At 39.8% G+C, this 13328-nt stretch overlaps 1 protein-coding gene across 4 annotated transcripts in view; it reads right to left on the minus strand.

Annotated features, from left to right (window-relative positions):
- Positions 1 to 13328, minus strand: part of ABLIM1 (actin binding LIM protein 1) — a 213305-nt gene that overhangs the window by 121887 nt on the left and 78090 nt on the right. The window contains exon 1 of one of the 4 annotated variants that reach the window (XM_087766569.1): positions 11637 to 12000. The exons of the other annotated variants lie outside the window; for them this stretch is intronic. Within the exon in view, the coding sequence (XP_087622695.1) occupies positions 11637 to 11652 (16 nt within the window). The 5' untranslated portion in view covers positions 11653 to 12000. Of the gene's footprint in view, positions 1 to 11636; positions 12001 to 13328 lie in introns of those variants that run through there. 4 annotated transcript variants of the gene reach the window in all.

Raw genomic sequence — 13328 nt, forward strand, 5'->3', positions numbered from 1 at the left:
CTGGCTTACCACTTCTTCTCCCTGCTCTCTTTGTAAAGAGAGGAGTAGTAATTTTCTCCTGTCCTTTGTGTTTCTCGCAGAGGTGAACCTCTGTAACCTCTGGTTTGTAAAGCCTGTCTGTCTATGGCCCATACACTCTCTGAGGAATTCCTCTTTCATAAAAGCCCAGCACAGTGGAGCCTTGAGGAGTTACTGAAATAGCTATAAAAAAAAAAAGGATGAAAAATGCAGTGTCATTTTATTTATCTACAGACTCAGTTCTTGCATCTTAAATCTACAAGAATCATATCAGCTAAGGTGATCAAACAGTGACTGAGACTGAAATCAAACCTCCCAGCTGTCAGGGACAGATAAAGATGTTACTGCAGTCACTAGCCACAGGTATCAGACAGGGATCTTCAGGAATTCCAGGATATCCCGGAAGGAGGCACTCCCATAAAGAGATACTAGCGAGCTGCATGCCTACACATGTATGAAAAAGCCTAAGGCAAAATCCTAGACTGCAGCTTGCTCATACTATTGCCATTCAAATCATATCTGAAGAATCATTTTAAAACTCTCTCTTCCTGTGAATTTATCTGTATTGCTCCTACAGCGTGCCAATTTGTCTTAAAACTATTTTCACTGTCTACATATAACCAGAGCAGCTATTTTTAAAAAAGGCAGGAAAAAAATCTCAAACATGTAGTTATTTGCCATAATTTTTAAATGTTTTATCATATTTTCCATAAAAGTATTGTTATTTTCCCCTTAAAATTAGCCTGCTGCTGAAAACAGCAGAGGCAAACAGGACCACAGTAGCAACCACTGCAGGACTGCAGCTCTTTTGGCACCGTACAGGCTAGTGCCCTAATCATGGTGAGACATGGTGCACACATACCTGTGAAAGCACGCTAGCTGGCCAGTGCGTTCATACTGACAGGGCAAGGCACCAGCAGCTCTGCCCCGAGTTAACTCACACTGCTTTTTCTGGGGTGTTGGTGGGATGGACGTTAAAGCTTAGCAAGTAGGACAGCGCAGGAAAGAAGGCTGGATTGCGTGAGATAGATAGCCATGTAAAGATGGATAGCATAGCCCATGTCTGTTCTGGTTTAGATCCAGAAAGAAGTACTACTAATCCCCCAGTCCTTTGTCTCTGGTCTTTTTCTCTACTTGTTAAACAAAGAGAAGACCTAAGAAAAACTGACACTTTTCTTATGTATCCTATTCAATTATCACCATATTGTACGCTTCTCAGCCTCAGTTCTTCAGCTAGAATAAACAAAGTACACCAGAGGTATCTCTCCTCAAAATAGCATCTCACAGCCAGATGTGGGGCTGACTACAACACAGTAATGAACAGATTTGTATCATTGTCTCCACGCTTCCCCAAACCCCTTGGCAGGTACTGTAGCAAGTAAAAGATCTTCAGAAAACACTAAGCAGAGGACAAGGCAAATGTCTTGAAATGGGTTGGATTGCTATCTTGAGAAATAGATTATCCAAAAGGAAAAATAAGCTAGAAAGACATTAAGAAGTTTAATAGTTAAACTAGGATGATAGGTTAGGGTAGCTCATAAGGAAAGAGTTGAGAAAATGTTGTAAGTAAAGATATCAAGCTTAATTTGCATGAAAATAGAATGCAAAGATTTCAATATCAGAAATCAAATTCCAAAAGAAAAGAGGAAACACATATTTTAAATAAGAAAGCCAGTATTTAAGTACTTTCCTAAATATCTGGAAGCATGCATAACACATGGATAGAGCCGATGCAGCTAACAGAATGAAATAAAAAATTTAGAGAGACCAGTGTCAGGTAATAACCCAAAATATTAACGACTGTAACTTGAAATCAAAGTGAGAAGAATCCTATGTTATTACAAACAAAAATAAAAAGCTTTGTGCCACACACATACATATGTGTAAAAAGGCTAGAAAATAATGAGCTTTAAATTATAGCAGGGGAAAAAACCATCACATTTGTTTCAGAGTTTTAGAATACAACTGCAAACATGCTTATTTTCTCTATATTTTGCCTGCTGTTTTCTATCTTCTCCCATCCCTCCTCTGTTATCTAGAGCTTTGATACCGCAATTAATTCCCCACAGAACAGCCTGCAAGATCAGGGCCTAAGGCCTCAGCCATATAAAGATTTATGCATGTGAATGGTTCAGTATTAAGGGAAATATTTAACACCAGCTCCTGCTTGATCTTATCTGAAAAGTGATCACCTTCTACAATATGCAAAAAAAGTCTGTGTGCTAGAATAAATCTGTGATTGTTCTGTGATTAAAATAAATGTGTGCTAGAATAAATCTGTGATTGTTCTGTGATTAAAATAAATGTGCTTGATGGATCCAGTCTGCCATGCTTTTGATAGTAATTGAGAGATTAAGAAATTTGGTTGCATTTACTTTAGGGTTATGCCCTTATCTGGACTCACTGAGGACTACACCACAGATTCTGATATTCTATAGTTTTAGTGTACAATTTTCACAGTTTCCCAGTGACAAAGCATAGATCTTACTGGTTTTCAGTAGGCACTTATGCCTGAGTACCTCGGCACCTTGGGATATTCTACTCTTGCTTCAAACCCATCAGGAGCCTGAGCACTTTCTCAGTTTGTCAGGTACAAACGCACCTTATTGCTAACTCAGCTCTACAATCCAGTTAAACTGTAGCAGTATTATTGATGCTGTTCGCAATACAAAAGCATCAGAGCCTATTTAGAAGAATTTGTCATTCTCTAAAACAGCAGCAGTACTATCCGTCATTTGTTGAGCAACAACAACTCTCCCCATGTCTGTCCATGCGTGTTTGCCTTTGGTCACTTGGTAGGTGAACAAGAGCACATTCTATAGCATCATCTCTACTGCAGAAACAGAATGACTTGGCAAAATTATTCCATTTGTATTTGTTACATGACATATCTTGTATGACAATTACTGTTTAAGGAAAATTATAATCCCTTCAAAGAAGAGTCATGAACAGCTTGTTAACTGAGTATGATCAGGAGTTGTTTTAAGCTCAAACAGGAAAAGCAATAGGCAGTTTTAAAACTATTTTCAGGAATGAAAGGCACTAATCTTGCAATGAAGTATGCAGCAAGCTAAGACGTGCTGTGAAACAGATGATGTTGAAACAAATGTTGACTAAGCTAAGCCAGTCTTTGAATCAAAAACTGCACTACTCAACATGATTGTTAACAGATGGATTACTGATTAGCGGTTACCAAACCAAAGGGAAGAAGCGTAAAGTGAATTTAGTCTGCCATATTTCTACATTAGTAGAGTAACTTTTCATGAAACAGACCACAATATAAATTGGGTGATAAAATGATAGTGAACGCAGACTGTCTCATCTAATGTTCTGAGAACGCCCTTAATGATCCTCATCACACCCACAAAAGTTCTCCGCATTTACTTACAAAACCGACTTACTAAGGGACAGTACTTCAAGATATTCAGTCCACCCTTCAAAACTCCTTACTGAAGGGTTGGAGGATCATGCTAAGCCTATGTTTCTCACACCTTACATCTGCAAGTCTGTAACATGTAGCAACTGTTTATTAGCCTTGTAAGTGGTAAAATAGTTTTGTGTACTGCCTTCAACACACCCACCATACACAAGAAGATCCAGTCACTATTTCAAGAGTATTCTGTGGTTGTGGTTTTTTTTCCTAACATAGGACATGGATAATTAGAAATTCAAGAGCTCCTAAGGGTACTCCGAGTAACCATCTCATACACATCACTTGATGTCCATATCAAAATCTTACACAAAACAATGAATAAACAGAAGTGTCAAATTATCCACTGCAAATCCTCAAGGATCCTCAAGGCTGCACAAAAGCAAGTTGCTGAAGTTAGCAGAAAAAGCAATTGCTTTTTCCAGACAGCATGGAAATTCTGGCTATACTGATGAGTGGTGGTTACCCATAATAGCACTCAAATGTCAAACAGGCCTCTTAGCTACCTTCACAGCAACCCACGTGGGGATTTCTGTCAGCAGCAACAAACTCCAGTTAGAGTTTCCCCATGCTTCCTTTTTTGAGGCTGCTAAAAGTATTCCATACAGCAAAAGGAATTAAATTGCCTTTTGAGGTAAGTCAATATAAAAATGCTAATTTTAAAAACCAGTTCTCCTGCTGTTTACCCTGAGATTATCTGAGGAGGGCCACTGACCTACTTAAGACAGTGGTCTCCCAGATACCTTTCGGTATCTTCAAAATGACCTATCATTGCTGCAGTTTGATGCGTGTATGAAAAAGAAGGGGAAGCCTGCACAGAAATAAGCCTGTCATAAAGATCTTTCAAAACAGAATCTGTAGGAAAATCTCCCCTCAGTTACCACCAGCAATCTCACCACGGGTTTTGCACAAGACCTTTGCAGAGACCTGTCCTCAGCCATCATTTTTAAGCCATGGAAGCTCTGTCCCCCACACTCAGAATCTCTCCTTCAATCAAGGATCTTGTAAATGCTCATCATTCAGTACCATCCTCACGTCTGGTATTTCTAAGGACTCAGCTACACAGCCTCAAACTAAAACTAGACAGCCACATTCATGAGCAACATAACCCTTCACGTGGCTCCTGACTCCCAGGATGGTTTGCCATGTACAGGGTGGATCAACCAGGCATTTCAGAGGCCCTGTCCTGCAGTTAACTGCCCATGTTGGCACCTAGACCTTACAAACATTTGCAGCGTAGAAGTCAATTCCTTGAGGTATACTATTTCAACAATAAATAACGATGTGCCCTGAAAGTCTATCAACTTTTAACACTATATGGTAAATGGGCTATCATAGAGAAAACACTAATGACCAATACAATACTCCTGAATATAGCCTGTTCCGCTGGCTAGCACTTCAAGTGCTGGATAGCAAGCAGACGCTCTCAAATCCATCAAATCCTGTTTTGAGGGGCCTTTGGAGAAAAAAAAAATGCAACGGCTTCTTTGAACAAACAAGCCATTTGTTGACTTTTGTTTGACCCAGCAGTAGTAAAAGAGAACCCTCACTGTTCTGCAAGGCTGCATTTATATTTGGATCACTTCTTTAATTTGATATCATTTTAAGATTGTGCTTCTGTACCAGATCCTGAACTAATTCAAAGAAGTTCCATGATACTGCCATGTAGATTATACCAACATCTGTGGTATCGAACTGGTGCGAACAGCACTGGGGATTAGGGAGCTATCCCATTGACACTGTTTACAGAACCTTGCCTATTAGGCTCTCGTATAGCATAAACGCAACAACATTTCACATCTGAACAGCTGGCATTACTTGGTTTGACCCTTATTTTAGCACTTGCTCCTTACTTTGCAGCTTTGAGGAGATTCCTCAGCTTTCCTGCTTCTGTTTTCCTGTCTATATGGAATATAATAACAGATAACACACACGATTGAGCTATACAAGGCATCTATCATTTCTGGGTTTATAGCACTTTACGATAAGTCCATATAAAAGCCAGTATTACTCCTCTCATTGTTGTCTCTTACACAACAATGCAGCTAACATACAACACAAAATGACAGCCATTAATAAAATACATGACTTTTTGCTGCAAAAACATCACAAAGCCTCCAAAAATGGAGTCTGACTTTGAGACAACACTGAAGCACGCACTTAGCTTTAAATCCCCGTGATTCAATTAGACTCAACAAGATACTCTGCTGAACAGAATAGGCTTAAGACAATGCCTAAGTGTTCTCCTCAGCAAGATCCCTAGTGAGCCTGAAAGCTATCCAGGCTCAACGAAGGCAAGGATTAATCATCCTTTTGGGGATACTGACTGTTCTCTAGGTAGAAAACCAACTTTGTTATAAATAATCCTTTTTAAATTAGTTATGGATTGCCCCCAGAAACAAGGAAATCTGTTCTCTGGCTTCTCCCACCCAAAGGGCACAGCACATTTTGATTAGTGGAACTTGGTCTTTTCCCCTGGTATGCATTAATTTTTCCACAAAAAGAACCGACTCTCCTGCAGTGGCAGGCCAAATTATTGTCCTAACTTGCAAGTTCTTCCCTACCAAGCTTCCTACCTCCCCTCTGGAAAAATATTTCTTTGCCCTACCTTAATGTATTTTAAACATGCACAATTTCACTATGCCAAGACTCTATCTTTAAAAGCCTTGCCTTTTGAATTCTTGTCCAAGAAAACCAACCATATAATTTGCAGTATTCAACATAACCAGCAGGGCCTTGGTAGCGAGCGTGCTGCAGTGGTGACTTGTGTGGGAGGTGGTCATGGACTGCATTGTGCTGGTCACAGTTGGTTCCAGCCAGCTCAGCAAGGGACAAAATGGACCTATTGCACATCAAAACAGAACCAGAGAAGCACATGGCACCTCTGCAAAAACGTATACATAAGAACGGCCAGTAAATATACAAAGGACAGATGCTCAGCAGGAGACACAAGAGAGATGCCAGAGCAGCAGGGACGCTGAAAAATGGAGGAGACACAGGAGACAATGCCAGAGCAGGAGAGACACCAAAGCATGGGTAAGAGAGAAACAAAAACGATGCCAGGGCAGGAGGGCCAGCAGGGCAGGAGAAATGCTGAGGCAAACTAGCTGCCCCAAGCAGGGACGGAGAGGAGACTCAGGAGGAGGTACGGCTCTAAAAGGACTGCGGCCAGCAGAGGAACCCCTTGTGAAATAACTGAGCAAGAAACAAGGAGCAACAAAATGAAAGCAACAACAATGCACTGAGCCCAGTCTCCTGTGCCACCCTCGCCTCACCAAAGGCGCTGAGTATAACGTGTGGCATGGGGACTGGAGACCAGAAAGGGGAAGGAGAAGTGTCCAGAGAGAAGCCGAGGTGTGTTTCTCCAAGCGTGTGTTTGCTTGCTTTTATTTTCAACACCAGAATCAGTAATTAAAAGTTTATTAATTGCCAATAAATTAAATGGATTGCATCTCCCCTACTCAAAACTGGGTTTTTTTCAGCCCACGACGCTTACTGTTTCAGATGGAGGAACAGCTTAACTGCCTTTACCGCTATCTGAACCCATGAACTCTGTGGTCTCAAATTTAATGACTAAAACCACTAAGCTCTCCCCTCCAGTGAGATCAACAGCAAAAGTTCTCCCATTTCTCAATATAAAATAGCTGCCATCCTATCTTCAGAGAGCTGGCTCCTACATACAGCTGGGATGCAAGGAATGTATGGAATTTCACTACTGGGAAACACGGGAAGCCATCAGGCATGGCAGGACTGCACACTCTGCTTGCTCGACTCTTTGGATATGCATATTCGTACCCTCATGTGAACTAAGTGCTATTTAAAACAAACAAACAAAAAAGGCTCCAGTAAACATGCAGTGCTTGAGCTGGCATCTCCTTGGTTATTTTTGTTTCTCTCAGCATCAATCCTGCACACCAGAACTGCAATTTGAAACCTAATATTAAAAATAAATTTAGAAAGGGAAAGTACAGAACAAGCAACACCATAAATTTGCCAACAAAAACATAATTCCTTTACAGTTGTTTCATCTTAAAAAAGTAATAAGATGTTTATAAGATATTCACATATCACTGGATTTTTTTTGTACAAGTGGAAGTAGTTAAATCCCAAGACTAAGATTTCCTTGCCATAGCTGTGAAACAAAGTAAAAGAAACTCTCTGCTCCATAGACCTCTGATTCAAATAATCAAGGCAGACAAGTGGAATGTTCTTATCCTCATTTTACAGATTAACACAGGGAGAGATCAGATTACTTTCCCAAGGTCACCTTAAGAACTGTTCTACAGTTTAGTACGTTAACTACAAGAGTATTTTTCTAACTTCTTCTACTATGCATATTTATGAAATGCCTTTTCTGTGGCTTGTACAAGGGAGCACATTGACTTGATCAAAACAAAACCCCAAATGCCCAGCCCCAAAAGCAAACTGTCAAGCAGAACTAAATTTAAAACTAAGTAAACTGAAGCAAAAAGAAAATAAAACTCCCCGGACCTCCTGCTGCCAACGTGCGATTGCATCATCTTGTCATGTGCTCCAAGAGCAACAAACCTGGGAGACCTTCCCAGGGGTCCGAAGTTCCAAAGTCATGAGTTCAGATCCAAGACTATGTTTCATTAACAACCATGACACCGAGACAGTGTCAGGACCCAAATCCCATTAGTCAACATTTTCTTGATGCACACTGGGAATAAATGTTAAGACTGCAAATACACAGAGCACTGGAGAGACAGTGATTCGGATAGAGAACGCCTTTAAATCAATGCACAGGTAACATTTTGCATGCTCTTCAAGAATAACCCTATCTAAAGCAGTTCCATTTACAACAAAAGAAAAAGTTAGACTAAAAGCTACTTTGGAGGCTCCCAGCTCTTGGGATATGCGAGTGGAAGAGAAGACAAGACTGGAGCTACTGCAAGCATAAAAACAGTCCTCTTGGTCATAACCTTAAGGGGTATCAGTATCGTGCTTCAGCAAAAGTATGAAGAAAAAAACAACAGAGAACTAAATCTCTCTGCAGGACTGAACTAGACCATAAGCCAAATTACACAGCAAATGTTGCTAACATTTTGGTGAACTACATTTTCCGTGTTGCTTCCTGGGAAAGCCAGCACCAACTAAATACCCACAGAGACAGTTGTGAGAACATGTAAACATGATCTGTCTTCCTGCAACTTGGTACCCAGTAGGTGCCAGCACCTACTCTTCAACAGAATCAGTATGTGAAGACCAGAAATCATAAAGCCTCTGCACCCGCTTCCTTAATCCAAAAAATCTTCAACCCTTCCTCTTTTCTTCTCTTATGCTTTCAAGCACAGAGAAGTTTGGCATTTACATATACTAATCCACTTTCATTGGTTTGCCCATGTATGATCCGATCCAAGATCTCACCAGGTACAAAGCCGATTCCTGATATGCTTTCACAGACTAGCAGGTGAATGCTAGGACAGTCTTCTTCTCAACTGGTCAAGAAATCAAGAATCAGGGCTAAATCCTCAGCTTATGTGAACTAATGGAAGTAAAAATGAAGCTACAACACTTAAATCACCCAGCAACGTGGCTAGCAGGCTCACAATTCATACATCGACCTCAACATAGAAGCACTAAGAATGCAGATTATTCAATATGGGTTTTAAATTGCAGAAGAGAGTCAATAACAAGAGATGCATATGCATACATAGACTTTCTTTCTGTTAAAGGATATAAAGAGAGAAAGTTGCCCTTGGATGCAACACAGTGACAATAATTTAGCTAAGTAAATAGATAATAAGGGCTCATAATTGGAGATAGAGAAGTACACAGCCAGAAACATGAAAAAGTGGTATCAGTCAGACATAATTTAGGAAGCGCCATTTGGTGTCAGCAGAAAACACCCTGGCCTCAGGATTTTTTTTGTGCATGAACTAACCAGGCAGACACTGAAATCATTCTACAATATGAGCATAATGAAGCATGCTAATTTACTAAAAACTGTTACTAACCTTTCTGCAATTCAGTGAATTGGAATTGCATTTTTCTAGTTGAAACCAGCCCCTCCAGAGCCTAGTTAACATGTTTATGAAATGACACTGGACTGAATGCATTTTCAGCTTGTTCAAACAGCAATTCCAGCAGTGGCTGGAAGGGAGGGCACCCGCTGCACTATACTGGCCTGCATTTTCCAAGAGTATCACTCTAGAGAGTGGTATTTGGAGCAGCTTCAAAGTAGCAGTAACTCCTGGCCTTCTGAGTAAAGTGGGGGGGGGGGGGGGGGGGGAAGGGGGGGGCAAGGAAGAAACAAAAGAAATAATAAAAAAAAGCTTTGTCAGAGAAATTATTTGAAAGAAATAAGGTAGAAAAGCAAAATACTAAACAGGTACTATCCTTTCTCATTCTGCAGCCATGAGATATGAAGTATCAGTAATTGTACAACAAAATTAAAGATGGTATTTAGTTATTTTAGTCCATTATCTGCGTGAACACAAAACAAATTTATATCCAACATCAGTATTAATAGCCACTGTAAATAATGCATTAAACTTGGTGGGGAGAGGGAAAGGAAGGAATTTAAACACAAGTCTTTTGCGCATTTTCAACCATTTATTGTCAACTTTTCCCCACTATTCTAGGAGGCTTTCTCCCTAGCATTTTTTATAAAAATGACAGGCTTGTTTTAATTTTCTTACAGGTATACGACACCTTTCATGGTGTAAGATGCTAAAATTGTATTTACAGCGTACTCCTAAGGTACAGCCCCATGTAACACAGGGAGCCCAACGAATTGAGCATCAGCTGCATGGGAAGCAGAAACGTATAAAAGGATCAAAACTGAATGCACAGCTAAAAAAGGCTACACGTATTTTATGTACACATCAAGAAAATCAGCAGCCCAATTTTAAAACGTATTTTAGAAAACAAGCAACAATTATGATAAGCTGAATGATAATTCACTTACTTCTCTGGAAAAATGAGTGGCAGAGTTGATTCAAATGACTCTGAAACTTGCAGTTTCAAGGATTTGGGGTGAAACTGCTACTTAAATCATCCTGGTATGGCTTACTGATACTGGTAGCAGGTCAACAGTTCACCACTGGCATTATAAAAATGATACTGTAAATCTGAAGTAATGGATCTCAAATCTGCTAAGTAGCCAATACTATTTATGCTGGGCCACTGCTTTTCATCAACAAAAATTATCAGTAGACTGTATAATGGTTACGACTATAACTCTCTTGATACATCTGACACACTGTGCCAGGCTATCAAGGCATTTGTCCTGCTCTCTTCAATCTAAACATCTATGAAGCTGAATTCACTCCACTTATTTCATTTACAGCATCAAAAAAAGTCTTAATGTGGGAGTTCAGAGTTGAAAAGCTGCTCACTCTTGCTCAACATTACTACTTCTTGTTTCTGTTTTTTCACTAGTTTGAATTTATTCGACATTAGCTTTTACAGTATCCTCAAAAGTAAAGAACACAGATCCTTCCCTTCACAAAACAGAGACTGTCTGAATCTATCTGTGATAATGTAATGGTCCAAAACCACATCCAATCCACTACTCAAATACAATTCAGAACATACTTCACATCTTCGTAATGCAATAAATGATACAGACTACTATTACTGCAAGGAAAGACCCCACAACCATTTCTAAATTCTTTGACTAGTAAATGCTTTGGTAGGAAGCTTCAAGTGTTATCTGTAGGTAGTTGAAACTAATATCTAATTTACTGCTGCAAAATCTAAACATTATGCAAAATCTCATATAATCCGTTTTTGTCATTAAAAGGTAAAATATGATGCTCTCAAGTCCAGACTTGCTGAATATATCAATGTTTATCTTTAAAATTTTAAGCTAACTGCTTCAGTGGTCAAAGCTCTTTGAACTGTAGCAAATACAGGTAAAAAACAGTCAACAGCAAACTTGGGTTAAATCACATAAAACAAAACAAAACAAAACAAACGTGTAGGAACCCGGCTGTGCAAACACTCTAAATTAGGTGTGTTCCAGATTCTACCCTTATTAAACCAGGTACAAAGATAATCAATGCAATCCACTGCTGGTTTTGGCACATCACTTTTATAGAAAGGAAAACAGCAACTGTCAATCAAAGCATGCTTCATTTTAAATTTGAAGGTTTAAACCTCAGGTGATTATGGCTGGCACACTAGGTCGTTTCAGCTCCAGTCTATCAACAAATATAATTACCTTTTTCTTTCACCATGGCAAACAAATTTTCTTCGTAGTGGAAGCAGCAAGAATTAGCTGAAGTAATTTAAACACAGTCTCTTTTCCAGCAGTGTTTGGTCGAGGTGGATTAAAAAAATAATAAAAAAAAGGCAGCTTATTCCAGATAATTATCTTCCTCAGTCAGATTTCCCACAAGATCTGATCAGGTCCGATTGCTCGCCACTGTCTCTTTTCTTCTTGTGCCTCTTCTCTTCTTCCACTGTGATCTTTTCCTACGGCTAATGGCAGCTCATACCCTGCCTGTGGACTCTGCCCCTTGTGCTGAAACAACCAGCTACAACTGCTGCTGTGGAACAAATGCCGAATTCCACCGTCCCTAATTTCCAGCCAGTGACACCACCTTGCATTCCTCTGCCCTCGCAGAACTGAGCTGGCAATGTAATTTGCTCCCGAATGACTGGCAAAAGACTGCAAGTGAGAAGACGTGAGAGAGAACAGGAGAGCTGTTCAAACACACACAGAAAGCTAAAGTGGTATTTATGAGCTTCCTATTATTTTATTTACTCAAACTGAGGCAGGATCGAGAGGGAAAACACAAGATGAGCACGGGCAAGTGCTGAGGCAGGTTGCAGCACAGTGGCTTTTCTATGGTGAGCACTATTTATCCACTCCTGGTTTTACTTTAAAGCTGCCACCAAATGCTAATTACTAGACCACAAAACATGCTAATAAATATTCTCGCAATGCCTTCTGACCATAGGACAGAAGAGAGTAACATATAATATGTGTGGGCTGGGAATACTGACTCTATTCACTATCTTGAAATAACAATAAAAATAATAAAAATGAGAACGGGCCCCGCTCAGGGAGCACCTGGGTTTAGAAGCATAGGCAGGGAGTACCACAGACGAAATTTTTGCTGTGAGTCAAGTCACTGTATTCTGAAATACCAAATAATTGTAAACTACAACTCCTCTTATGTTATTCCTTTTGAGATGATAGCCAGAAGTACTCGTGGAACTGAGAAGAGAGTAGAGTACTGAAACAGCAGCACTTACACATGAATCTCGTCCCCCCAACACCCCCCCAACAAGACCAAGCACCAGTGTTGAATCTGGGCATCAAACTGACCTGCCAATTTACGGTTTTCCAGGCACTAAACTCTACATGAGAAACGGCTACTCAGTAAACTGATGTTAAAAAACAAGCAAACCAACCCTTTACAATATTGCCAAGTTTCATCATCTTATAGCAAGATTCAGAATATTACTGTTTTCTATTAAAAGGTACAGGTCAGAATCAGGTGAGAAACAAAGCTTTTCATTTACAAGCATGCTTTTATTCACAGTTATGAAGAAAAGCTCGGAAATATGATTAATCAAAACCCTGAATGCTCATTAAAAAACACTTAACGTATTATTTTTAATACATATATACCGCCAGTATCAAGATTTTGGGGAACCTCTATCATTACTACTATGTGCTACTTTTTCCTTATTTATAAATTACTTCATTCCTCGCTTTAGCTAGCTACCAGTGACTTCACCAATACAAACCTATGCCATCATGCCTTTGCTTGGACAGTAAATTTTAGTATTTGTGGTTTAGAAGTGGAGAAAATGAGAAAGGGAAGTGAATTGACTTCCTAAAGACAGAGGTGACCTGAGCAGTAGAGAACTGGGTCAAATATAAAGATATTCCGGGCTAGAT

The sequence above is a fragment of the Nipponia nippon genome, unplaced genomic scaffold, assembly GCF_047370975.1.
Source record: "Nipponia nippon isolate SJK-2023a ecotype South Korea unplaced genomic scaffold, ASM4737097v1 scaffold_3, whole genome shotgun sequence".
In the NCBI taxonomy this organism is placed as follows: domain Eukaryota; kingdom Metazoa; phylum Chordata; class Aves; order Pelecaniformes; family Threskiornithidae; genus Nipponia; species Nipponia nippon.